At 48.2% G+C, this 27,731-nt stretch overlaps 3 protein-coding genes across 3 annotated transcripts in view; 1 reads left to right on the plus strand and 2 right to left on the minus strand.

Moving 5' to 3' along the window:
• Window positions 1–1,855: 1,855 nt before the first annotated feature.
• Window positions 1,856–9,447, minus strand: LOC101648949 (dual specificity protein phosphatase 13-like). The gene is made up of 4 exons (XM_004701189.1): window positions 9,371–9,447; window positions 4,861–5,034; window positions 2,687–2,907; window positions 1,856–2,058 (listed from the first exon to the last, which is right to left on the minus strand). The coding sequence occupies exons 2-4, from the start codon at window positions 5,031–5,033 to the stop codon at window positions 1,856–1,858; spliced, it is 597 nt and encodes a 198-aa protein (XP_004701246.1). The 5' UTR covers window position 5,034; window positions 9,371–9,447.
• Window positions 9,448–14,624: 5,177 nt separating this feature from the next.
• LOC101649267 (dual specificity protein phosphatase 13-like) lies at window positions 14,625–18,482 on the minus strand. Its single transcript, XM_004701190.1, has 3 exons — window positions 18,337–18,482; window positions 17,166–17,383; window positions 14,625–14,824 (listed from the first exon to the last, which is right to left on the minus strand). The coding sequence occupies exons 1-3, from the start codon at window positions 18,480–18,482 to the stop codon at window positions 14,625–14,627; spliced, it is 564 nt and encodes a 187-aa protein (XP_004701247.1).
• A 2,115-nt stretch (window positions 18,483–20,597) lies between these two features.
• The window catches only part of SAMD8 (sterile alpha motif domain containing 8), a 92,872-nt gene continuing 85,738 nt past the window's right edge, over window positions 20,598–27,731 (plus strand). Inside the window, exon 1 of the mRNA XM_004701191.4 lies at window positions 20,598–20,695. The gene's annotated coding sequence lies outside the window, so the exon portion shown is untranslated. The remainder of the gene's footprint in view (window positions 20,696–27,731) is intronic.

Raw genomic sequence — 27,731 nt, forward strand, 5'->3', positions numbered from 1 at the left:
GTCTACTTTATGAGTTTGAGTTTTGTTCCACATTTTTCTCCTACTCTATTCAAAACTTTGCAATATGAGGAGGTACCCCCGCAAAAACTGTAATTTTGCTGGGTGGAGTGGAGCTTTCACTTTCCCCACTAGGTGAGCATCTAGCAACTCACTCTGAGTTAGTGCACCCAGTGGCATCACCTGGGGAGTTCTCTCGGGTCACAGTAAATTTTTCAGAAAAGCAGTTTTGCTTGAACCTCATTTTTTGTGATGGCTGATTTAAGAGAACAGCGTGTATTAAGTGTAATGGAGAGTACTTTAAAGGTGATAGGTTGTTTTGTAAAAACAAAATTAAATACATAGCTTTGAAAAAAATTCTGGGTTTTTTGGGTACCCCTCATATCATCAGTCGTAGTAGCTGGGCACTACAGGGTTCTTCTGGTCTCAGGGTCATGGAGACTGATGTTTGCATGATCCAATTAACCACTGACTAAGATCTCCACAGCTCTTCTGATTGTCATCACTCTTCTTTCCTCTGGGTGGGGAGCGACCGATGGCTACACCTTTGATGGCTGCACATGAGCATGGAAGACCCCCAGTTGCTACTCACTCAAATAGGATATAGAACGTTGTCTTTGTGAGCCATGTTATGCCCATAGACCTTGGTATCCCCCAAATTATGGTACTGATCCCCCAGGTCCAGTGACTCATTCCCTCAGGGAGTTTGATTATGTCTAAGAAGTTTTAATAACTGTCTTCTCTGTGCTCCATCACATTCATGGAAATATATGCAACAAAGAAACAAACACATGCAGAGCTAGCCTCTGTCAAATCTCTATGTGTTTGTGGGTATATTCAAACTCTTCCACCCAGCACCTGTGCAGCCTACACATCTATCTAAGCATCTACCGAAAGATCACCACTATTGCAGGATTGTCTATGTTCAAGTATTTGCCTCTGTTGCCTTTAATACTTGCAAACTTTCCAATGCCTTGCCCTGTCTCCATTATTTTTTTATATACCCTGCTCTCTTATTGTCTAATCTCTCCCCTTTCACCCAAGTTAACTCCCAAGGATGTTCCTTTGAAGACTAACGTGTATCTGACCCAACGGATAGTATTTTAGGATAGTATTTTCGATGGCCTCATGTGCATGTGGAAGTCGGACACTGTCTAAGGATGACCGAAGAACATTTGCTGCTTTGCGTTATGGTGCCGGCAAAGGATGTTGAAAGTACCATGGACTGCCAAAAGAACAAACAAATCTATCTTGGGAGAAATAAAGCCAGAATGCTCCTTAGAAGCATGAATGGCAAGACTTTGTCTCATGTACTTTAGACATGGTCTCAGGAGAGACCAGTCCCTGGAGGACATGTTTGGTAAAGTAGAGGAGCCGGGGAAAAGAGAGGGCCCTAGACAAGATGGATTGACAGTGGCTGCAACGATGGGCTCAAACAGAACACTTGTGAGGATGGCGCAGGGCCACGCAGTGCTTGTTCTCTTGGACACAGGGCCCCTATGAAGTGGAACGTAGCACCTAACAATACCAACCACCCTCGAAACATCACTAAGCCATTCTGGGAATACGCCATTACCTCACAAACCACCACAAGGTCTTCTGTCTTTAGTATGATGCATCCTTTATTATAGAGACAGACTTTACTCTCTTCTGCATAAAGAATCTCTGAATTGGGTCAGGGAAATCTCCTAGCTAAAGGTTACCATCCAGTAGCCCTGCCTCTGCTTCCTGGAAGCCCTCACTTGCTGGTTAGGTCTCAGGATCTGGGGAAACAATGGAGGCTGCTGTCCCCAGGGTCAGGATAGTTGGGTTGGGCCATGCTGGCCAGAGGGTCAGAGTTCCTGGCTGGTGGTTAAGGTCAAAGGCGCCCTGTGTCTCGCCACAGTTGGTTATCCAGAAGCTGGAGCTGTCGGAGGAAGCCCGTGTTGGGGCAGATATCGCGATGGGCCTGCACCACCTTGATGGCCTCCACCAATGACATCTTCTCGTAGATCATGAGGAAAGCCAGGACCAGCGTGGCGGAGCGACTAACCCCCATGGCACAGTGAACCAGCACTCGGCCTGTAGGGAAACCCAAGCTGGCGTCAGCTACCTCTCTCATACCACCCATCCCTGTGGGAATCAGAGACACCTCTACTCATCACCCAGACCGCCCATCACAGCAACCTGGGGCAACAGAGCCCCAGAGAAGTGAAGGGTCATACAGCAATTTAATAACAAGTCTACAGTTGGCAACTGGGATGCCCTTTTCTTAATCGAGACGACTTCCTCTATCTCCTTTGCAGCTCTGGGCTATATTCTCAGGGTCCCCTGGATTTGCATCAAGTAACAGGGGATGTCCATTTACCTTCTCCGCTCTCCCTAGCCCACACCAAGGTGTGTCTCTCTCGTGGCCCTGCAGCCCTATGTTAATGCCTCCCCTTAGAGGGGTGTGCTCAAGAACCTTTGAGTAGATCTTCTAGCTGCAGCCCAACCACACGTGTGATAGGATGACACTGATTACCACATTGGCCCTTCGTTGTGATGGCTGCTTTCTAGGTAGTCACTAAAGGGGCTGAAATGTTAGTAGGGGTGGGAGGGTTGTTGAAAAGGTGTGTGACTCTTGGCATCTTACCCGTCAGTGCCACTAGAAAGTCACTTCCCAGAAGTCCCATCCCACCCCACCCCAGTGCCTTCCCCTGCGGCTCACCTTGGGGCACACTGAGGGCTGTTTGGATATATCGAGCAACAGGCAAAAAGTAGATACTGAGGTCAAAGAAGGGGTTGTCTTCTGCCTGGATGCCGTAGTACTCCAAAGCCATGCCTCTGTAGAACTTGGCACCGGTATCCACTTGAAACTTGCCCGCAGCAGCATTCACGATATGGGTGATGCCCAGCTGGGACAACTTGTTTTTATCCCGGGCTGCGTACCTGGAAGAGAAAGCACAAGAGTAATTAAGAGGGCAGTTCTGGTTCTGGCTGAGCAGCCACTGACCTCCTCTCCCTCCTCGACCCCCATCCCCCAATCTGGGCAGATAATAGAACCAGGGGGTTAACCTGGGCTAAAGGACTTCTCCAGTGAAAGTTTTTAAGATGATGTTGAACTCAGAGCAACTTTTCTGGAGAGTAGTTTGGCCACATGTTTGTGCATGTGTAAATAAATGAGTGGATAGATAATTAAGTGTGTACACATTGCTGCAGAAATTCTCCTTATAGGAACTGAACTAAGCAAACCATCCAAAATGTACCCAGGCACATATGAATCTAGAGACAATTATGAAAAATTAAAAGGATGAAAACCCAGACTACTATGTAGTTGCTATAGAGCTTGTCTGTAAGTGATGAAACCCTACGCCACCACTGAACTGCAGAGCTGCTGGTGGCCGCAGTGGCCGTGGCCGTGGCAGCACGTGCTGTGGTGGGGCAAATTATGTAATGTGAGTCCATGAAAAATGCTTTCTGTGGAAAGTAGATTATTAAAAAGTTTCCTAGTGTCATACCGTTCATAAAGTCCTATCTGTGTATGCCTATTTGTAAAGTTCCCAAGGATTTGATTATGGAGTACCTGTATGTGAGGAAGCAACTTGTTATACTAACAATTCATTTTCTAAAAATTAAGTATATTTTCTGAAATCCATATGTAGTTATCCATATTTCCTAAGTTTTAAGAAAGCTTTGAGGGAAAAGGCCTTGATTTGCCGTAGAGATTCCGGTTCTAACGTCCCAGCAGAAGGCAGAGAGGGAGGACAGGATGACCTCAGCCGTTAGGAGGGCGCCACCTACAGGGCAGAGCGCAGGAGCTTGGGCGAGGAGGCCTCAGCAGGGCTTTCAGGGGTCCAGGTCCTATTTTTTGACCTTATGCACTTAAAGATCTGTTTTCAATGTGTTTCTTGATTTTTATAATACCGGGATATTAACTTGAAAGAGAGCCAGCACAACAAATTCAGCACTTGATGGATTAGAAAATGGAGGTAGTGCCCTTAAGGCGTGAGTCACACGAGAGTGCTGCACGGCTGGGTTTTAGGGACAGCCGGAGTTCACCCAGCCTCTTGTCTGAGAGGGCCTGAGGCTGCACTGCAGGTGGCAGGCTGGCATGTACTCATAGAATCATGGCTTTTTAGAGCTGGAAGACAACGTGAGATGGGGGGACTGAGCACAAGAAAAGTTACTGGACCGGAGGATGTACATTGTACAGAGAGCAACTGGAAACACAGGGAATCCAGGACAGATGACTCCTTCAGAATCAGTGGTGAGAGGGACGATGCCTGGAGGTTGAAGGGAATGTGGGGCAGAAGGGGGAACCAATTACAAGAATCTAAGTATTGCCTCCTCCCTGGGGGATGGACAGCAGAGAAGAGGGCGGAGGGAAACAGGGTAACTATATGACAAAACTATAATAATCTATGAACTATGAAGGGTTCATGAGGGAGGGGGGAGTAGGGAGGGAGGGGGGAAAATGAGCAACTGATATTAGGGGCTAGAGTGGGAAGCAAATGTTTTGAGAATGATGAGGGCAACAAATGTGCAGATGTGCTTGACACGATGGATGGATGTATGGGTTGTGATGAGAATTGTACGAGCCCCAATAAAATAATTTTTTTTAAAAGTTAAGAATCACACTTAAGGTGGCAGAAGATTAGTGGTGTAGCCAGAGCTAAGAACTAGGTTCCTGGACACCTACTCCTATGCTGGCTTCTCAGTCACACACTGCCTCCCTGGGCCCCAGGGGCAGCATGCATCAACTCCAGGCCTGTACTTTTTTAATGAATGCTATGCCTCACAGTTAAAAACGACATTAGTAATGAGATCAACGTATGGAAAAAGATGGTGGGAGGTGAAGAGGGGTTCGCTTCTGTCCCCCAAACACTGAAGGGCCTTACTTACGCATCTCCCAGGAAGAGTTTGGGCCAGACCTCATCAATGTGTGTCAACATCGTAGCCCGGTGGACCCACAGCAGCCGTTGCAGTGAGGCCAAAGTGGGTGCCTGGTAGGGGATCACCCGGACCGCCCCATGGATCTTGGGCCTCCTGAAGTCCTGCTTCTGCATTGAGTTCATCCTAGACAAAAGGAGGCATCACAGTGGTGGCTGTAGGGCAGGGCATAAGCTCCCCAAGTGTGGGGCAGGCTGAGGGCAGGCCCACTGAGACACAGTGCTCAGGGGCCCCTGATGGGCTGTGATAGAGTCCGCAGCTAGTGACCCATTCAGCTCGGGCTAAGGTCTAGCATCTCCCCAGGGAACAAGGAAATCAATCCCTCTGAAATCAGGGCCACTGGGGTTGGAGACTGTGGCTAAGAGGCCCTTGGTGTTCCCTGTTTGTGGCAGTCATTTGGGCAGGCCCTACCTAAAGTGGCTGATCATTTGAGACTTTGAATGAAGACTCGGGAACACAGTGGCCCTCAGAGGCTTCCTGGAAAGGGCCTCCAAACGGGGTAGCTGATCTCAAGACTCCATCCCCACTACTTCAAGGGCAGGCCTTCCCTTAACCCTAAGACCCTCTCTCTGTGTGGCATCTCTGTGGCATCGAAGGCTCTTGTCCTCTTCCAGTTTCAGGTGCTTGGAAGGCAGGCTCATATCAGGGTGATGATCTTGTCAGCATTTCCACACAGATTGTTCTACCGACTTTTCTAGATCAGGTGCCACACAAAAATTAACCCATTTCATCTCTTCATAATGTGTAAAGTGAGTATCATAGCCTCCATTTTATGCAGAAGGAAACCGAGGGTCAGATATTTTTTTACCAATGTCCAATATACCAATAGATGTCTAATTAATGGCAAACAAACAAACAAACTCACAGCCATCGAGTCAGTTCTGCCTCAGAGCAATCCTTACAACAGACTAGAACTGCCCCCTTGGGGTTTCCAAGGAGGGTGGGGTATAAATCCAGTTCTGTACTATTTCAACCACATCCCCATACCCCTCCCTTCCCATCTCCGGGGACCATCTCCTCAAGGGGACCTGCCATTCCTGAGGGATACATCAGTCCGTAAACCCAGGGCTTGTCCTCCTTACCCCCGCTGTTGTAGGTCAGGCCTCCCACGGATGGGGTGGGTTGTGTCAGAATTCAGTTGGCTGACAGAACTCGGGACCCTGCAGAGCTGGGGGTTCAGTGGCACCAGGACGTGGCCCTGGTGCGGTGGTGGGAAGGAGTACCCATCTGGGCCAACTGTTCCTGGTCCCCTGAACCAGTAGCTAGGGAAGGTGCCCATTGGGATGAGTGCCTTTTCTTTTTGGTAGAGGGTACCAGGAACAGGAAGGGAGACTGGCATCCAGGAGGCCACTGGCTTGGCCAAGCTCACCCAGCGGGTGACTGGAAGGTAGGGTGGAAGTGAAGACCCAGATTTCCCCTTCATCCCCAACTGTGGCTTCTCAGGGCAGGCTGGGTGGCCTGCCACCTACCTAGGACATTCTCTGGGGCTGGGAGGGGGGAGATGAGCAAGGTAGGACTCAGCCCTTGGGGCAGAACAGGGCTGGCTGGGCAGGTTCCGCCTAGAACACAGATGCTGTGAAGCGTGTAGAATTCCAGGTCCCTTGGGGCCTATGGGGGTGGGGCCTGAGAGCAGACCTTGGACACTGTGGGCTGAAGCACTTCGTCTCCCCAAACAAACCCCCAGCCCCTCTTGCTTTGTGGCATCTCTTTGCCATGGAAGACTCTTAGCCCTGTAAACCCTTGAAGATGGGAGGCTACTTGGAGGGGTGGAAAGAAATGTTAGAGGGAGGCAGTGAAGTCTGGTCATGGTTGGCACTGACTACGATGACATTCTTTAGCAAGTTTGTGTTCTTCTCTGGGGCAATTGCTCTTTGCCAGCCTAATTGGAGCTTATATGGGCGAGAATGAGAGAAGGGCTGTGTAAACAGTAGCTACTGGACAGAGAGAGTGGTGTGTGTATGTTGGGTTGGAAGAAGACCATGGGTTTAAGGGGAGTCTAACTTACACACTGGTCTGGAGCCACTGCAAGAGCCCTAGACCAGCCAGATGGGACTTCTGAAAGCCCCTTAACAGGAAAGGTGTAGGCCGGTGAGTTTGGCATGGGGTAACGCCGCCCTCTGGTGGCCACTAGCCTCCTTGCTGCCCCACTCAAGTCTGGGAGCAAGCTGCCAGGTTCCTGCTTAGATGGAGACAAAGCTAGATCCCGAGGCTCTTCTTGGACATCCTGTGAGGAAGAGGAGCCAGCGCAGAAGTAAAGGTTTAGGGATATCTAGGCCACATCTCAACCTTCAGCCTTCTGGGGGACCGCAGCCCAGATGTGGGGGAAAAGCGCTTTTCGTTGGATTTCATGGGACTTGTTATCAAGTTCTGAAGAAACCTTCATGGTGCAATAGCATTTCGCGGACAAAACGCTGATGATTTGCACCACCTGCGACAGCGGAGAAAAGGCCTGGTAACCTACTTCCCTAAAGATAACCGCATTCGGAGCCCGATGAGGAAGCTCGACTCTGTGACATTGGGTTACTGTGAGTCAGAATCAGCTGGCAGCAATCAGTTGCCAGTTGTGTCCTAAGGCTTTATTCCTGGTGCCCTCGGCCACGCCTCTGCCTGTCAGCTTTTTCCCACTTGGGGCTCAGCCTGCCTTGATGCTTCGAGTTGGGCCTCGCTACCAGCCTAGTGACTCATCCTTGGGGTGTCCGGCACAGCCAGGAAGGGGAGTTGGTGGCTACTCCAGGCTTCCCTGGCTTCTGATGTCCCCACCTTTGGGCCGTGGAGAGCCCTGCTTGACATTTCCTCCCATAGCTCCTTGGCAAAGGCACAGGGTGAAGAATGGTGCAGCATGCAACAGGGACAGGCCTGGCCAGGTCCTCTCCACCACCCCCACCACCCCCAGCCCCCTCCCCAGCCCTCATTCTGTCCCCCTGCTCCTCCTTGCCCCTCCCCACTTATCCCCCCTCCCCCTCTCCCCAGGAAGCTGAGTGGCGAACTGTGGAGCATGACTTTCCTATTCTTTGTTTGCTGCTCCTTACAAGCTCTGTCTGTGGCGCTTTCTAGCTTGCTTTTCCCATCTCCTGCCCTCTCTCACTGGCAGGCCATTTCCTCCAGGGCCTTCCGCACCTCCTGCATGCAGAAAGCGTTCTCGGAGGTGATAGGACTTGGTGGGACTCTCCAGGCTGTTACTTGGGACCTGTGTGATCTTTTCTGTGAGCCAAGGTCATCCGTGCGAAGTCCGTGAGATCATAAATGGAAAGCATCTACCACAGGACCTCCCTCATGGGAGATGCTCAATAAAGGGCACATCTTACTGTCACTGGCATTCTTGCTATTTCTGGCACTCCTTGGCAAAGGGTAACTTCCTCAAGGTGCAGTGAGAATCAGTCTCCTTTCTCCTTCTGTCTCTTGACACATTCTTTGCCCAGCCCGAGTTGTTATCATGTCCACCACTTATTAAGCATGGACTGGGTGCCAAGCAAAGAGCAAGGTGCTTACGTTCTCTCAGTCAGTCCTCGCAGTTCCCTTAGGTGTAGATTCTTTTATTGCTGACACATGCGGTCCAGTTGGCTTTTGACCCACAGTAGTCCAACGTGATAGAACTGTCCCATAGGCTGAGACAACAACAGCAAAACCCAAACCCGCTACCCCCGGGTTGGTTCCAACTCACAGGGACCCTACAGGGTCTCCCAGGCTGTCACCTCAGTCCAAAACTTGCCTGACAGCACCACCAGGGCCCCTTCTATGGTTGTCAGTCACCCTGCAAGCCTGGAATGGAACTCATCCTCATGGCTCAGCGTTCAGCCAAACAACACACAGGCTCACCAGAGAAGTCCTCGCTCCTTGGACAGCCAACCGTGTGAGAGCAAAGGGTGGCACGGTGCAGGAATAAAGCTGGGCAAGCAGGCAGGGATGGGTAGGAAAGAAACAGCAAACACAGGAGGTGGCAAGCGTGCTGTGGCACCCTGGGAGACTGCCATTCGTGTCACAAAACAAATGTGCACGGACTGTGAATGAACAATCATTTTGCTCTGGAAACTGCATTCAAATCGCAATAAGGTTAGAAAGAAGGAACTGTCCGGCAGGGTTTCCCTGGCTGTGATCGCAGGCTGCAGATCACCAGATCTTTCTCCCGTGAGCCAGCGATGGGGTGGGTTTGGACCACTAGCTTGTGGTCAGTAACTGAGCAATGAACTCTTGTGCCGACAGGCTCTTATGCTTGATCTTATTGTCCCCGTTTTAAAAATGAGGACACTGTGGCTCAGAGCCGTTCAGTAACGTGCCCAAGGGCACATAGTCAAACCTCCTGTAAGATAAGATGGAAGACGGGATTTAAACCCAGGTCTTTTTTATCTCTGACCCATTAGGTCTCCCAGACCTCCCCATTGATACCATACCCCTGGTGGGCATGCGCATTCTGACCCTGCTTACCCAGCATGCTCGGTGGCCCCCATGAAACAGAGGGACTCGCCTGTGACAGTAGTTGACTGGGGCTGTGGTCTTCTCTGATGGGCAGCATGTGCTGTGGGTTTCCAGCTGCCTGTCTCTGCACACTGGCTGCTGTTTCTATTTTTTAAATTTGAGTTTAATTATAAAGCATGTCCCTTCCCCTCTGACCTCCCTTTGCTTCTCCCACCTGGCCCACTCATCAGTCCCAAGGCCAGTCAGGCACCTTCCTCTCTGGTTCCCGCTGGGAATACAGACCATGGGGCAGGGAGAAGGGAGAATTTGAGGGTTAGTGTTATGGGATGAAAATGGGGTTGGGATTAGACTTGGGGCTCAACTGCTTTCCCTGGGGGCTCAGGATTGGCCTAGACTTTAGAACTAGAAGACTCAGGCTGAGGGAAGTAGCCCAGCCAAACCAGGGCCAAAGATAAAAGTGAGATACAGAGCAGACTTTGGTCTGCAGGCCTTGGGCACTGAGGCTGGAGGTCACAAGAAGTTGTTTGGCCAGGAACCATTCCAACCCTCCTCCCTCCCACCAAAGGCAGGACTCGGTATCCTGGGTCCAGGCCTCGCTGTTCCTTGAGGCCAGTAAGACCGAGGCCCCTCCCAAGGCTAACTGAATTCAACTAGGGCCTGAGGCCTATGAAAGCCCCCTGACACCTATGTCATCCCTTGACATTCCTCCTCACTTTCAGTTCCATGTAAAAGACACACGTGTAGACATACTCCTAACCAACTCCAGTGATCTAGGACCCGCTCTTTACAGAAGCTCCCTAAGTCCTAGGGAGCCTGGGGGAGGCAGCTTATGGTGAGGAGTTGTGGCCATCTCGCTTCCCTTGTTCCCCAGGGAACTTGGGATTCCTGACCGTGGAACCTCAAGGTTTGACTGAGAGGACAGCCCTTTCCCACCTGCGGGGAGAGAAGATGGTGGCGGAAAGGGGTGTGGGCAGTGGTCAGGAGACAAAGGAGCTGGCCCTAGAGTAGACTCTTACCTTCTTCGGGGCATCCACCTGTCCCAGAGGCTCCACCAGGACCAGCACCAGGGTGGCAACGCGCACGAGGCCCACGGCAGAGAGTAGGGGCCGGCTCTGCGGAAAGAGGAGCTCCATGTCCCAGCAGGTAACCCAGGTCCAGCTCAACGGACCACGTCAAAGCACAAGCAAGAGCTAGCTGCCCATGTATAAGGACCAGTGAGTGCAGGTGCTAGGGACCAATGAGGGCGCATGTTTGGGGGGCCTGGTTCATGGAGAAAGATGAGTTCTTCTCACAGAGAAGAGTCCCCAGCCCAAAGCTGCTGTGTACCACTGCACAGCCTGTGCACTGCATCATAACTCCTCGCGCCTGCAGTCGTCGATGCCACCTAGTGAACAGCAGCACCAGGAGTTGCGCACTGCTGTAGCCCTGGCCACGTGATTGCCATAAAATTAGCTGCCTTATGGGCAAAGATGCTGGTCAGATAGCGAATGTTTGAGGCTCCCACACTGAGGAAGTGGATGACTGAGTATGATCTACTGCTCTGCCGGGTTTCTGAAATCTGTCTCGGGGAGAGAGAAAGAAGGCCATTCCTGGCCATCTCTACTCCATACCCAACGAGGGCACGATAAACATTTCCCACTCAGCTGTGTCCAGGCCTACTCCCAACCCCACGTGCAAGCCACTTTTCTCCCATAACACTCACCCTCAAACTCTAAACCTAGCCCCACATCTTGCCCTAACTTTCCCCAAATGCTCATGCGCAGACAGCATGTAAAAAGGATTCAACATTGCAAAAGTGCCTCCCCTTTGTTTGGGTTAGCTCTGTGTTCGGAAACAAAAACAAGGACCAGGAGGGGAAGCAGCAGTTGGAGTTGTGTGGAAGAATGAGAGAACAGTCATAGTCTTCAGGCCTTCCGAGGGGATGTGGTTGTACGGAAGGCGGTGCTGCTGGGACCAGACAAGGACAGTGAACCTGGATGTGGTGGGCAGTGGGTTTGAAGCTTTCCTTACAAACCTGGTGCTCCCACAGTCACTCCATCCTGGGGAAAGCATCTCTCCCTCCCCCCAACTGCACTACAAGAAAACAGAAGGTTGATGTACAAGAAACTAAATCAATATCTTGGTGACCATTTGTAGGCTGTGAGCCTTTTGGTGGAACTTCCAGACTAAGACAGACTAGAAAGAAAGGTCGAGTGATCTACTTTCGAAAATCAATTGATGCCTCCTTCGTCAGAAGAATTCACTTCAGAGGGCAGGGCTGAAGCGACAGCTCAGGGCGTGGAACATGTCTAATCAGAGCACACAGGAGCAAACAAAGGTGGGGGAGAGAGTGGAGCATGTTCTGGCCCACCATGCCTTGAGGACGCTATCCCTGCTCAGAGCAGTCAATGCACAGAGAGGACCATATGGCCGGCCACCACGAGACATGATGTCCCTCAATGACCCATAGCACTCTGGGGGACAACACTGGAGACACAGTGAGGGAATTGTGCCAGATCTGACCCCACCACACTGAGGCAAAACACTAAGGGTGTGCAACAGAACAGCAGGGGAGCAGAGCAATGAAGTCCCCAGTGGATACCAAAAATAGACTGTGGGGCCAGGATGTGGCACCCCATCAACTCGACCAAAAAACACTCCTAAAGGTCAACAAACAGAACTTATACTATTTATAGGGGGGTTGTTTGTTGTTTTTTTTGTTGTTGTTGTTGTTTTCTTTTCTTTTGTTGCTTTATTTTGCTCTGTTTTGTTTTTGTGCATATTATTATCTCTGCAGGTCTATCTAGATAAGATAGGTGGTATAAACAATCTGGAGGAGAAAAGAACTGGACCAACAGTTTGGGGAGGGGGGGGGCATGGAACAGGGGGAGGCGGAAGAAAGGAAGTGGGTGTTAACAAACCCAGGGACAAGGGAACAAGTGATCTAAAATCAATGGTGAGGAAGGTGTAGGAGGCCTGGTAGGGCTTGATCAGGGGCAATGTAACCGAGAGGAATTACTGAAACTCAAATGAAGGCTGAACATGATAGTGGGGCAATAGGAAAGTAAAAGGAAATAATGGAAAGAACTAGGAGGCAAAAGGCATTTATAGAGGTCTAAATACAGGCATATACTTATGTAAATATATTTATATATAACAATAGGGAAATAGATCTATACATATATTTACATGTTTAGTATTAAGGTAGCAGATGGACATTGGGACTCTACTCAAGTACTCCCTCAATGCAAGAACACTTTGTTCTATTAAACTGGCATTCTATGATGCTCACCTTCCTGACATGATTGCTGAAGACAAAATGGGTGCATAAGCAAATGTGATGAAGAAAGCTGATGGTGCCCAGCTATCAAAAGATATAGCGTCTGGGGTCTTAAAAGCCTGAAGGTAAACAAGTGGCCATCTAGCTGAGAAGCAACAAAGCCCACATGGAAGAAGCACACCAGCCTGTGTGATCGTGAGATGTCGATAGGATCAGGTATCAGACATCAAAGCCCCAGAACAAAAAAATCATATCATTGTGAATGAGGGGAGTGCAGAGTGGGGACCCAAAGCCCATCTGCAGGGAATTGGACATCCTCTTATGGAAGGGTTGCGGGGAGGAGACGAGCCAGTAAGGGTGCAGTATAGCACTGATAAAATGTACAACTTTCCTCTAGTTCTTTAATGCTTCCTAACCCCTTCACTATGATGACCCCAATTCTACCTTGCAAATCAGGCTAGACCAGAGAGCACGTATATGGGTACAGATAAGAGCTGGAAGCACAAGGAACCCAGGAGAGAGAAACCCTCAGGACCATACCAGGTGGGTAAGGGGACGGTGGGGGGTGGGGAGGGAGAGGGAACTGATCACAATGATCTGCATACAGCCCTAGTGGGTGAAGAGAGACATCAGTCAGTGTAAGACATAACAAAAAAGGCAATAATTTATAAATTATCAAGGGTTCATGAGGGAGTGTGGGGGAGGGAGAGGGAAAAATGAGAAGCTGACACCAAGGGCTCAAGTAGAAAGTGTTTTGAGAATGATGAGGGCAACAAATGTACAAATGTGCTTGACAAAATGGATGGATGTCTGGATTTTGATAAGACTTGTACGAGCCCTAAATAAAATAATTTTAAAAATAAATACAAAACCAGTTGATTACTTCTTATCCTTTGGACTCAGATCAATTGTAAAAATCAGCTAATGAAAAGCCTACAGGCCACACTGGTGTGATCCTCTTGCACACTGGGTCATCATGAGCCAGGGACCAACTTGCTAAGAGCCAGCAAGGACCACGATACTGAGAAACCCACCCCCTCTATTGGGCAGGTGGGGACACTAAGGTCTCCTGCAGGGGAGGTCAGCGTGGGAAGAGAAAACATTGGGGGTCTGCTCCTTTTGTGGAGTTTAAGGACCAGGGGCTATTTCTTGTTTCAGTTGCCCTGAACACAGAACCAGAAGGCGGGGTAAATCGAGGTAGGAAGAGTCTGTCTAGGCTCCAAGAAGACTTCTATGTCCTAAAGGGGTCTCCAGAACTGGACAAGGAAGAAGGGTAGGGAGGATCCCTCTGTAGCAATCTGCGATCCGAAGGAGAATAAAGAGGAGACGGGTAGGATTTAGGTGCTGGGAACATGGCAGAGAACTGACTGGGGCCAGTACAGGAGGGTTACAGGAGAAGTCCTGTAATGAGCAGGGTTTTAGAGGTCGTGGCAGGTCGAAGGAGCACATTTGGGAACATGCCCGCCTTCCTTGTGGCAGTAGGAAGACTGGCTGAGATGAGATGTAGTTTCAGGTAAGCCTGACCTGTTCTTCCTGAGACCACAGCTGGATATGGACCTGAGGGGAAGGAAGTGCCAGAGTTATCGGCTTGGCAGAGGTATTGGAAGTGCCAGACCACAGGTGCCAAGACTGACCTTGGTGAAGCTAGGGTGAGCCCCCACCACCTATCAGCTGAGAACACGGGACAGGCAAGCTCTAAGATAAGCTAAGAGGGCCTCACCAGCCTCTTTTTATATCTCCCATCTCCTTCTTTCTCTCTGAGGGCTGAAGAAGCTGGGTGGCCTGTGGGTAAGGAGGGAGTTTGCCTAAACCAGGCCCTAGTTACATGTTAGGTCAGTGAGGGAGCCCATCATCTTGGGCAGTGGGCTTGGCCCCTTCAACCCTCATTTCCAGGCACACAGCCCTGCCAACCAACCACTGAACTTGGCCCGTCCCAAGGCCCTCGCCTGGATCTCAACCTGACCCCTTACTTCTAATTTGCCCCTTGCCCTCTGCCCAGCCCCGTACCTGACTTTCAACCCCTGCCCAGTCCTCACCTGGCCTCTCAGCTCTGGCCTGCGCCCCGCAGTTGCTGATCCAGCTGGCAAAGCTGGCGGAGGAAGCCTCGGTTGGGGAAGACCCATCGATGTTGCCGCACCGTGCTCACCGCCTGGCGCAGGGACAGCTGATGGTGCTGCATGAGGTAGGCCAGGACCAGCGTGGCTGAGCGGCTCACACCCACCACACAGTGCACCAGGACCTTGGCTGAGAAAGACATCTTCATGAAAGACAGTTCCTTCCCAGGGGGCCCTCCCAGGGGCAGGAGTGGAGACCCAATCTGTTACTTTAGGCAGGTCATTCAGACTTTATGGGCCTCAGTTTCCTTATTTGTCAAATGGGTAGACCAGCCTCTCTTTGGGGATGGGGTCCAAGTCCACACTACTATCTAGGCCCTCCAGGAACTGTTCCTGCTGACTTCCAATCTCAACTCAGGTGATTCCGCTCCAACCCTAAGCTCTACTTAAGTCTAGGAAGACTGGGTAGCTTTCAGTCCCTTGGAGTTCTCATGGTCTCTGGTCTCAAGCTTTGTGTATTTATTTTTAACTTTTCGCTGTGAATTAGGTGAAGGTTTGCAGGAAAGATCATCAGTCTTACCTCCAACGATTCATACACGTTGTGTTTTAGCGCATCCATTGCAATCCCCTCTGTGTACTCTGTTTCCTGTCTCCACTCCTCCTTCCTTCCTAATCCTCTCGCCTCTGTCTTTCTGCACACGCTGCCCGTTTGATCGTAAAGAGTTGACTATTCTAGCACCGGCATGAGCTGCCCCTCCAGGACTGAATGGTGACTAAGGGTTGTGGTCTGAAGGGTTCTATCAGTCCCTATTGACCAGTAAGACGGACGTTGGGTTTTGTACTATATTTTTCTTTCACTCTATCCAGGATGTCCTAAAATGATCCTTTGCAGAGTGGTTGGTAGAGTAGCCAGGGACCATCTAGTTCTTCGGATCCCAGGGGTGTGGAGACTGGCCTATTAGTGAGTGTTTGCCTGGTCTATTAGTATACTGGACTGACTACTTTGTTTCCAGGTATCTTCCCATTTTCATCACTCTTCTTTCCTACAGATGTGGAGAGACCTATAATTTGGTTAGGTAGCTAACAACGGGGGCATCCATTAGGCATGCTCAGAAGTTTTAGCTTCTGGCCAGGAAGGGGCGGTACACCTAGGTGGGCGTTACACCTGGATTGGCCCACCTAGGCCAGGTGAATTTGATTCAGCCAATAGGGTCGACCAGTGTTGCCGACCACGCCTCACAACGGGGCCCCTGAAAAGGCCAGAGGATTTGCTCTGGGCTCTGTCTTTCCCAGCGGCTGCTACACGATGTAGCACAGCTGGGCTATGGTCGGGAGAGGCCAGGCCGCAGTCCCGCAACTGTGCCGTGGGCTCTGTCTGGCTTGTGTTCCATTTACTGTAGAACCTGAAACAGCTGCGATTCTCTATAAACGCACTAGGGTCACCAGCCGGGCGTGAATTCTTCTAACAGTTTCCCCTTAGATGCTAGTTGGCCAGCTTTTGAAGACCCTCGCTGTTACTTGCACAAGTAGAACGGAGAACACTCTCTTTGTGAACTACCTTATGCCACTTGACCTTGGTTTCCCTACCCCTCAGATGACCGTTCTGAGCTCTCACTCAGTCCCAATGCCCTTAGGACATTTGGTTAAGTCCAAGAAGCCCCAGCTTTAACACATGTTATTCCAACTACTGGAGGAAATTTTCCTCGGCTCTTGATCTGACTCATTGCTAGTCACTCGTCAGGCTTCGAATGGAAATGTTGCTTCCTCACTTGGCCTTCCTGACTACTTCAAGGTGTCGCCTGAATCACAGCACAGCTCATCATCTTTGCATGTGGCCCTGTTGTAAATGCAGGTCTCCCATCGTTCTTCCTGAGTGGGCTCAGGGTCCCTACCCTTCACCTTTACCCCTTGGACCACTCGCCGCCCCTTTCACAGTCTGCCTGCCTTTCCACGGGATGTGCAACCCTTCCAGGAGGTAGGGGCCCTGACATGCTTACCTGTGAATTCCCAATATCTAACTCAGGGCCTAGGAAATAGCTGGTGAATGAATGAATGGATATTAAAGTGTTTTGAATGTTAAATTGTGCTATGGGTGGTAGCTTTGTCATTCCCTCACCCAGGTGAAGAAAGCGAAGTCAAGAGATGGACAGTGGTTGCTCAGGGTCTTGTAGCAATGGGCAAGGTTGTCACCCAGGATAAACCTCAGTTTCCCTATTGTTGTACCATAGATATTTGAAGGGTTGTGTGTGTGTGTGTGTGTGTGCATGTGTATGTGATGGTATAAAAAGAACATTGGTTTTGCTGCTTGTGAGCATTGACTTCCAGCCCTAGAACTGCTGCTAACTCACCATTTTCCCATTCCTGAAGTAATGGGGTTGGAACACTGAGAGTAAAAGTGAAGGAACCCCCCGCCCCCAAATATTTCTGGCTTTTTAAAAAACCAGGAATGGGAGGCCATTGACCCTTGAAGGAGAAACCGTATCCTCCCTGGCCAGCAGGCTGGAATGTGGGAGAAAGACCCCAAGTCCTACCCCCGGGTGTGCTGAGGGCACGGTGGATGAAGTCAGCAGCAGAAGAGAAGTAGGCACTGATGTTGAAGGTGGGGAGATCGTGAGCTGGCACCCCCAGGTAGCTCACACTGGTGCCGTAGTAGTCAGGGCTCCCCTGGCTGTAGAGTCCCCCGTGGGCAGCGTTCAGCACGTGGGTGATGCCCAGCTTCCACAGCTCAAAGCGGTTATTTGCTGTGGCCCTGGGAGGACAGAAAGGAGGAATGCTTGCTGGGCCATGGGGTCCAGCAAGGAGGCTTTAGCTGCACCTCTGCTTCAGGGAAATGGAGGCATCATTAGGGTCCCAAGCAAGCTCCAGCGTGGGTCTGCAGCCCACAGGCCCACCCCAAACCTTCCTGGTGAGAGGTTTGGGTAGTGCAAGGACTTCTTTTTAGATCCTCAAGGTCCCTGTCTTGGCCAAGGTAGAAGGAAAGAATTGTTTCAACCTTAGGACCTAGCCACCCCACCCTCTGTACTCATGCCCTCCCACACACATCCGAACTCTTCTGGTCACCACCTCCTACCTGTTTCTAATCTGTGAGTGTTTAGAATGTTCCCTGATTCATCTTCACTCGGGCTTCTTCACCCACTTGTTGACCAGATAAGATGGGACCAGGAAGGGTGGCTCTCTCTCTACCCCATGAATCACCATTCTCTAGGCCTTGACTCCCCCAGCACCGCCCTCCCCACCCCTGCAATAGATTAGGATATCTGGAAGATTTCAGAGGCCTCTGAGAAGCCTGTCTCTTTCAGGCAGGCAGTCCCCGTCCTCCTTCCCTCCCTCCCTCTGGTGGCTGATCCAGGTCATTACATGGTCTACAGTCCAGGGCAACCTTGCTCCCAGCAACTTTATTAGGACAGAGTAGAATTGCCCCTGTGGGTTTTAGAGTCTGTAAATCTTTGTGAGAACAGAACGGTTCATCTCTCTCGATAGAGCTGTTAGTAGGCTTGAACCGCTGCCCTTGCTTTTTGCAGTCCAAATGTCAACCCACTCTGCCACCAGAGCTCCACAACACAGAAGGTCCCGGACTAAGTCGCTGGCCTAGGATGCTCAGAGCAGAAAGATCCTTCTTAGTTTTCATCCCTCCCCCATCCCTGCTAAAAAGCCAAGAACGGTCTCTCCTTTCCCTCACCCTCTCCACTACCTATCACTCACACATCTCCGATGAAAAGGTTGGGCCATACTTCATCCACTCTGCTGCAGGAGACCTTCCCCTCCCTCAAGAGCTCCTCCAGCTCCAGGACACTGGAGCAAGGCACAGCTTCCTCTCTCCCCAGCTCTGAGGGCAAGGCCTCAGCCATAGGCCTGCACACTGCTTCTGCCTCTGAGGTCACTGCTCTCTGTTTCCCCAGGGTCATTTCTCCTTCCTGGAGACTGGCAGGAGCAGGTGGGCCAGGATAGTGACTCAGCAAGTCACCACGAGAAATAGGAAACCAGAGACCTCTGCAAGTCACTTTGTTTCTGCATCTGAAAAGTAAGGATAACTCCGCCCATCTCAGAGAACTGTTGTGAGAATGAAATGAGACAGAGGTTAGGCGGTGTCAAGCACAGGCTGCTTTTGTTAGGTGCCTTCCAGTCAGCTGTGGCTCCTAGTGACCTATGTGGGACAGAACAAACCAGGGCCAGACACATCCTAGGTGCTTCAGAAACACTTGTGGAATCAATACATTTGGAGTCTTGCACAAGAGGCCCCCGGGAAAGTAGACATCCATGGTGGCGAAGAGGTGACGGTCTCTGCAGGTGAATTGTTTAAAACAGAACCAGAAAACTCGGCATGACTGAATACGTCAAAAACTGGATAGGAGTCTTTTGTCTGGATTATGGGATACAGGGGCAGTTTCCTGAGTTCTAGAGCCAAAGGAATAGGAAAAGGAGGCATAGAGGATCTCATCTAAATTGTGCTCACAGGGTTTGTGGGAAAAGGCTTGAAATGCAATGGCCTTATAGTGAAGCCATCTAATGTCTCGAGAGAGAAGGCTGGAAGGGCATTGTAGGTCAAAGGGGGAGATGGAGGTGAGGTTAGTTCCCCCTTCTTGGTAAGATCCAAAGGGCTTCACTGCCATCAGAAACATGTAGATGGGTAAGAGGAAGACGTCACTAGGTGGCCTGGGGCTTTGGGCCCAGAATAGAAACTGCCCTTCTCTCTGCCCTGCTGCCAGGGCTGGCTTTCAACAGAAATAAGGAGATGTCTTATGGTCTCCCAGGTGACCTCCCAGGTGGTGAGAGATCTGGAAGGGGTGTGAGCTATAGCGCAAAAGGCTCACCATCAGCCCCTACCCTTAGATCCAGCCTAGGGGGAAAGGCCATTGAGCATCCCATGGAAACAGTCTTCATTCATGTCTACCACAACTTGCCCCCATCACCACCAGGCCCACTGAGGTTACCAGCAACATGTGAGGAAGCAGGGCTAAGGAGGGACTGGAGCCCAGGAAAACCTGGCTCCGAACTTAGTTTATGCCTCCTCCAGGCCTGGATTGGGCTGGGGGCTGGGGGCTTCCCTCAGGGTGAAGGGCGGTGAGAAGAGCACAGGTTCTAAAGTGAGATTTGCTTCCGGTAGTGGCTTTGACATATGAACAGACGTAGCTCAAGCAAGTTACTTGTCTCTTCTGTGTCATAATGTCTACCTCTTCAAGTTGGCACAGGAGTTGTGCAAACAGTGAAAGTGCTGGGTGCGAAGTCCACCCAGAGATACCTTGGAAGAAACGCCTGCAGTTCTACTTCTGAAAAATCCGCCATGGAAAACCTTATGGGGCACAGGTCTGACACTCCTGGGGTGGGAATCCACTCAGAGGCAACTGGTTTGAGAATTGTCAGAACGATTCCGTTTTACACAGACTAGCATAAGGAAGGAGCCTGGTGGCACCGTGGGTTAAGCACTGGGACGCTGCTCACTGCAAAGGCCGTGGTTCTAATTCACCAGCCACTCTGAGGGAGAAAGATGGGGCTCCGGTAAAAACTTAATCTTGGAAACCCTATGGAGCTTCTCTCCTCTGTCCAGTAGGGACTCGGAATCTATTCAACAGCTTTGGAACTGTCAGGTTGAAAAGGCAATCAACGGTAACAATTCCATAGGCCCCGCCCCATCTCTACTAACTCCTCCTCCTCCCCTCCCAAGTTGGCCTGAAGCTTGACGCATGCGTCCTCCGCTCCCCCCCCTCGCCGCTTGCGGCTTCCCATCTCTGTTTTTACTCAGGCTCATCTTGAGCCCACCTCGCTTCCGGTTTTGGCCCCGCCCCTTGCCACGGAGACCCCGCCTCCCACCGGTAGGACCCCGCCTCTCGAAGTAGTTCCGGTTTGGGTTCTTGCTGCTGTCCGCGCGCCAGTGCTTGGGGCCGCAGCTATGCCGGCGCGCAGCCGTCACCGCTCCCGCCTCCACTCCCGCTCCCCGCCCCGGGCTCCGCCCCCACCGCTAGAGGCGCTTCGCTCCAGCGAGGCCCGGAGGGCCCCGCACTCCCTGGGCGGCTCCGACGCCGGCTCGGAGGTGGCTCGAGGGAGCCGGACACCTGCGGCGGAGGTGAGTGGGAGCTCCGGAGTGGGTGCTTGTCTGCAGCAGCGGGAGAGTGGAGCGTCTGGGATGAACGGAAACGGGGAGCTGCTGAGGGACTAGGGTCCGGAGAAACCCGGGGGGACGGTTGAGGGCGCCCGTAGAATGGAATCTGAGGGACGTGGTGGTGGGGCGCCCTAGGGCCTGAGGGGTTGACGAAGACCCGAGACTGAGGAAGAGGTGGAGGGGCGGGACGAAGTGGAAGGCTGAATGAAGGCTCTGTGGCCTGGAGGAGGGAAGAAGCTGGAGGCGTTGGAAGGCAGCATCGTGAGGGGGCGAAGACCGACGGGGTCCCGAGGGAGTGTGGGATCCGAGGGGGAGATGCGCTCGGGTTTGGGGATGGGGAAGACGGGTCCCGGAGCAGGGCCTGGGCGTGTGTGTTAGCCCTCGGGCGAGCAGGGGAGCGCGGCTGCCGGCTCTCTCGCGGTGGGTGGGGGGCTGGTTGGCAGTGGAGGGTAACATTGAGGTTTGACTGGAGAGGCGAGGGGCTATTGGGGAGGCACTCATCTGGACTACAGATTTGAGGGAGGCATTGACAATGAGAAAAGGTGGTCCAGGAAGAAAAGGCACCCTGGGGGATCTAACTTAGAGCTTTGACATCTTCACAGGTGTCTTTCAAAGACCACTCGAGTAGTGTACTTTGACTTGATGGTTTTTTTCATTTGTGGGCAGTGAATCTTGTAAGAGCCTGGGGTTGGGGAGGTGGTATTAATCACTGATTTGCCCACAAGACTGGAGGAAGAGGTGGAAAGGAAGTGATGTTGGAACAAGGTAGTGAAAGGAGTGATTTGAAAAGAAAGATTTTTCCCTCCCCTAATTTTAACAGTATAGTTTTGCTTTTCGTGTATTTTAAAAATTAGTTTATTTTAAATACTAGACCAGTTTTCCATCTTTTAAAACATATGTAATCTATTATTTTTAAATTTCAAAAAATTAAACTGGAAATAAGACTTGGGACACGGGATTTTACAGATGCTCAGTCCTGAGTGGTTCTGTTTTGATAGCTTGAGTGGACACATTACTTACCACAGTGTAACATGTGGTCAGTGCAAGTTTCTTGGTTCAGAAGGCACCTAAAATAAGAAGTGAAATCACCACAGTCCGAGAGTGTACCAGATCTTCATCTCACTGTTCACTCAAGTTATCGCTGGAAAATTTGATGGGTATTTTGGACAGATTTGCAGGGCTAGTATGTAAATGAAATTTTTCATACAATGTATTAATAATATATTTTAAGTGATGTGGAAAACTATGGATAGAGCATGTGGGATGATCAATATAAAGGTTCTTTCTATAGAAGACACAAAAATCAAACCAAGCCCATTACCTTCCAGTAATTCAGATTCATAGAGACCCTATATAGGGTTTCTTTATGGAAACCCACTAGCACGTCTTTCTTTTGTGGAGCAGCTAGTGGGTTCAAACTGCTGTCCTTTTGGTTAGCAGCCAAGCAACTCTGACGACTGCACCACCAGGGCTCCTTTTTATAAAAGATACAGCACCAAAAGTCTAATTGTGCTAGAAAAATAATGACTGCAATGTTGATCATCATTTTAGTAGAAATAAGGTAATTTCCTTTTGTTATGTTGTTAGATTATCTTGAAGTCTTTGACTTTAGGTTCCTATATTTTCCTAATTTAGGATTTTGCAAAGCCATTGGCTATTTCATACAATCAAATATTTTCTGGATACTGTATCTGTTGTTTAATCTTCATAAGATAATTTGCTGTTTTAAACAAGCTTTTAAATTACATGTAAAAAATAAATTGCATGTAGAGCCCATATGTCATATTTTCAAATGCGTAGTGGAATAGAAAAAGTATTTAATCAAAACTGTTAGATGGAGTTGTATAATTTCTATATTAACAAGCTTAGTAGTTCTTTTAAGGAGTTCTAGTGGTGGTGTGGGTTGTGAGTTGAGCTACCAGCTGAAAAATCAGCAGTTTGAAACCACTAGCTCCTCTGAGGGAGAAAGATGAGGCTTTCTGCTCCTGTGAAGAGTAACAACAATCTCTGAAAGCCACAGGGTCGCTATGAGTCAGGATTTGCTCTATGGCAGTCAGTTTGTTTGTTTGGGTTTTGGTGGCACATTTGGGTTAAATGATAGACTGCTAACCACAAGGTAGGTGGCTCAAGCTTACCAGCTAGACGGAAGGAAAAAGATGAGGCTGTCTCCTGTGAAGTTTTATAGTCTCAAAAACTCTAGGAAGAATTGCACTCTGCCATATAGAATTGCTACAAGTGGGAAACAACTTGATGGCAGTTGATTAATAGTTATTTTTGTTTACCTTTGATATTTTTATTGCTACTCAGTTGTAAAACAGAAAACAAAGAGTTACGGTAGAACACTTTCTCTAAGGCTAAAAAAGATCTATATTACTCTAGAAGCCATTATGACTGCAATGGTAAAAGGTGGGCATTACTTAGATAAATTAGTTTGACTTCAGTAGCACTGCCCCCATTTCTACAAAGACTATTGAACAACTGCTTCTAAGTAAACATTTTTATTTTGCCAGTCATCAACTCCTTAATGCCTCACAGCATAGCCACAGCGGATTTAAAGATAATGCCATAGTTTTTTAAGAATTAAAATTTAAACATCGTTTTTGAGAAGTTGTTGCATCGTGTTTTCTAATGAATTATTACTAGTATTATTATTGTTTTATTTTTGGTCCTAATAACTAGGTTTTCAAGGTTTTTACCTCCAGGCATGATATGCTATATAATGTTAATAGTTTGTGTAACCAGCGTGGTTTTTACCTTGGATGTAAATCTTTCCCGTCTTCCAATTTTACCCCTTTCATTCATTATGAGAAGTATCCCAGGTGACACTTGGAGTTAGGCATTGGCCTGTTAGCTGCTAGGTTGGTGGTTCAAACATACCAGCTGCTTCCGAGGAGACACATGAGGTTGTCTCCTCCCATAAAGATTTACAGTCTCAGGACCTCTACATAGGGTTGCTGTGAATTAGAATCAGCTTGATGGCAGTGGCTTTGGTTTGGGCATTCTTTATGAGATGGTGTATTAATGAAAGGTAAATTCAATTTTACATCTAAAACTTTTATAGCTTTGATACTTTTTTGACATCAAATTGACTTATATAAGATCTGATTATAATTGATGCGCTGCAGAATTATCTATGAAGTTCATTGAAAGATTTTATTTCGTGAAGAAATACAGTATGAGTTCACTGTCATTCTTTTACTGGAATTAGGTTACAGAGGGAGACTATGCCATCTCACGCTCAGATTAAATGTTTTAATTTTTGCAAAGAGTAGGAGGGAACCTAATTTTTTTCCTGTTTTCTTTGATGTATTGGTATGTTTGCAGATAAGGTATGTTAATGATTTATAAAATGCATTGTTCTTAATTTTGCTTTCATGCTGCTTTTGAAGTTCTTGAAAAAATATTTGGTATGTCCCCCCTCTCTAAGGCTGTACAAAACACACTGAGGAGTACACAATACTAGGTCAAGAACAGAAAGAGCCACGTAAGTAGAGGTGTCATCATCATGGCAGTGGTTGTTAGTTTAGGTCTTGTGTTTCTCTTGGCCTTGGGAAATCAGGAAGTTAACCTAAAAATAGGAGCCCCGTGGGCCAGATACTTGGTGTGTCTGTCAGAATCAGTGTTCTCATGTAATTTGCCATCCGAAAATGTAAATTATGGATTTGTGACAGACCTGTGATGCCCACCTCTCATCCCCTCACATATGCAGTACTATCAACACCAGATCCTTAGCCTAATATTCTAGTTTAGTGATTTAATGACTCTCATATTTAAATACTCTGTTACCTCACTACTTCTAAAATACAGTACAGAATGTAGCTTAATGGCAGTCTATCTTTTCTGTGGCTTCAAAAAAAAAATTACACTGTCGTAGAGTTGATTTCAGTTTAGCATGACCTAATAGGACAGAATGGAACTGCTTCATATAATTTCTGAGGCAGTAAAGATGAAGCAGACTCCTTTGTCTAATCTCATTTATTTCTGCTAACTAGTGACTAGTAACCCAATGCTTAACCTCAATTCATGAGGGCTTTTGTTTCAGGTGACGTGAACCAGAACTTTGTTAAAATAGCTTCACTACAAAGTGTTTCACCATAAAACAAAATTTATGATAAGTACTCAAAAATACTAACCACCTGTGTTAGACAGGGTTCTCTAGAGAGATAAAACCAAATTGCTGATAACTTAATATATTTATTTATGAAGATAATTAGATATATAACAAGAAATGAACTGTTAAATCATATACAGATAAATATATAATACAAGAAATAAACAGTTAAATTATAAAGCACTACAAATGGCTCAATGCAACTCACTCCCGTGAGAGAGTTGTGAGAGACTAGCAGTCCTTCAAGTCTAGTCTGCTGCCAGATCTCTATTTATAGAGAGAGCTAGGCTATGTCAGCATAGCAGCCAATCGCAAGGCAGGTCACCAACTGCCGGTCCCCAGCTCCAGAGATGTCTTAAAGGGACCTCAACTTACAGCGACAGAGTCCACGGGCTAGGTGTCCCATAGGTAGTGTAGCCTTTAAATTGAGGCACAGAACAAGCAAGGCAGCTGCACACTGGTCCGATGATCAAAGAGCGAGAGACAAGAAAGCAAGACCACCAAGGCATTTATCTCTCTGCCCTTCAGTTAATCCCACTTGTGTTTACCGGCCAGGCTGGCACAATAAACTATCTCACCACCATTCTTGTTTTTTGACACAATTCATAAACCTAATTAAGCCCACAATAAAAACTCAGACAAACACAAATGAACAATGGAGATTTGCAAAGTTAATGGGGGGAAATTGAGTTAATATTTTTATTAATAATTTTTATTTTATTTTATTTTATTAATAATTTTATTAATAATTAATTTTATTAATAATTAATATAATTGTTCCACAAACTTTTTGAATCCCCCTCATATTATCTTGAAATTCTTGGCCTATAAGAAATTCTAGTAAGAGGTTAGAACTGTGGAGTCTGCTGACTTAAGATCTTGTAGGTTAAACTGTGTCACAGAGTTATTGAAGATGCCTGAAAATAGTTTGGATTCTGATTAAGTTGATGTCCGATTCTCCAATATAATATTGGCATGAAAATCAAAGATTGCCAAAACCATGCATTAAAATGTGGGTCTGAATCCAATACATTTTCACAATATATTATGTGGTCTGAAGTCTTGAGTCAGTTCCTCATTTTCTGATTTGTTGATTTGATTTTAGAATGTAGCATGTAAGTATTTGAAAAGAAAGATCGTAAACTTCTGTTGTTGTTAGGTGCTGTTGAGTTGGTTCCCACTCATAGTGGCCCAATATATAACAGAATGAAGCGCTGGCCAGTCCTGCGCCAGCCTCACTATTGTTCTTATGTCTGAGCCCATGGTTGCAGCCACTGTGTCTATCCGTCTTGTTGAGGGTCTTTTTTGCGGTCCCTTCACCTTACCTTTCTCAGGGATATCTGAGATTATCTCTCCTGATAACATGTCTAAAATATGTGAGACAGTCTCACTAACCTTGCTTCTAAGGAACATTCTGGCCGTACTTCTTCCAGACAGATTTGTCAGCCATTTTAGCAGTCCACAGTACTTCCAGTATTCTTCACCAGCACCACAATTCAAATGCATCAATTCATCTATCTTCTTTACTCAGTGTCCAACTTTCACATGTATATGAGACAATTGAAAGTACTATGGCTTGGGTCAGGCACACCTTAGTCCTCAAACTGAGATCCTTACTTTTTAGCATTTTAAAGAGGTCTTGTGCAGCAGATTATGGAGCCGAAAGGTCTGCTGTTTGAGACCACCAGATGCTCTGAGGGAGAAAGATGAGGCTTTCTATTACTGTAAAGATTTAAAGTCTCAGAAACCCACAGGGGTAGTCCCACCCTGCCCTATGAGTCAGGATTGACCTGATGTCAGTGAGTGGTTTCTGTGTGTGTGAAGTAGATATACCCAAGGCAGGGTATCATTTGTCTCTTGACTAGTGTTTCCATGAACATTGATTGTAGATCCAAGCAAAACAAAATCCTTGACAAGTCAGTCATTTTCTCTGTTTATGATGACGTTACATATTGGTCCAGTTGTGACAGTTTTGGTTTTCTTTACAAAAGTTAGTTGTAATCCTTGTTGAAAGCGACAATCCTTGATCTTTATCTGCATATGCTTCAGGTCCACCTCACTTTCAGCAAGGAACTTTGTATTTACATCTGTATATCGAAGGTTGTTAATAAGCCTTCCTCTAATCCTGATGCTGCATTGTTCTTCATATAATCCTGCTTCTCTGATTATTTGTTCAGCATACAGATTGAATGAATATGGTGAGAGGATACAACCATCATGCACACCTTGATGCACACTACGCAACCTTCCTTTGTTATGTTAGCACAACTGCCTCTTTTAAAATTTTTATTAAATACTTTTATTGGGGACTCTTACATCTATCACAATCCATACATTCATCCATTATGTCAAGCACATTTGCACGTAAGCTGCCATCATCATTTTCAAAGCATTTTCCTTCTACTTGAGCCCTTGATATCAGCTCCTCATTTTTCCCCTTTCCTCTCCCACCCCCTCTCCCTCATGAACCCTTGATAAGTTATAGATTATTATTGTCATGTCTTACATCATCCTCTGTCGCCCTTCACCCACTTTTCCGATGTTCGTCTCCCTGGGAGGGGGTTATATGTTGATCCTTATAATTGATTCCCCCTTTCTCCTCTTACCTTCCCCTAATCCTCCTCATATATCTATTCTCATTGTTGACCCTGAAGGGTTTATCTATCCAGGATTCCCTGTGTTGTGGTCGCTTATCTGTAGCAGTGTGCATATTCTGTTCTAATCCGATATGTAAGATAGAATTGAGGTCATGATAGTGGGGGGAAGAAAGTATTAAAGAACTAGAGGAAAGTTGTGTGTTTCATCCATGCTGTACTGCACGCTAACTGGCTCATCTCTTCCTTGTGACCCTTTGTGAGTGGATGTCCATCTGTCTATAGATGGGCTTTG

This window comes from Echinops telfairi, unplaced genomic scaffold (genome assembly GCF_000313985.2).
Source record: "Echinops telfairi isolate 266 unplaced genomic scaffold, ASM31398v2 ScPeMD7_70;HRSCAF=299, whole genome shotgun sequence".
In the NCBI taxonomy this organism is placed as follows: domain Eukaryota; kingdom Metazoa; phylum Chordata; class Mammalia; order Afrosoricida; family Tenrecidae; genus Echinops; species Echinops telfairi.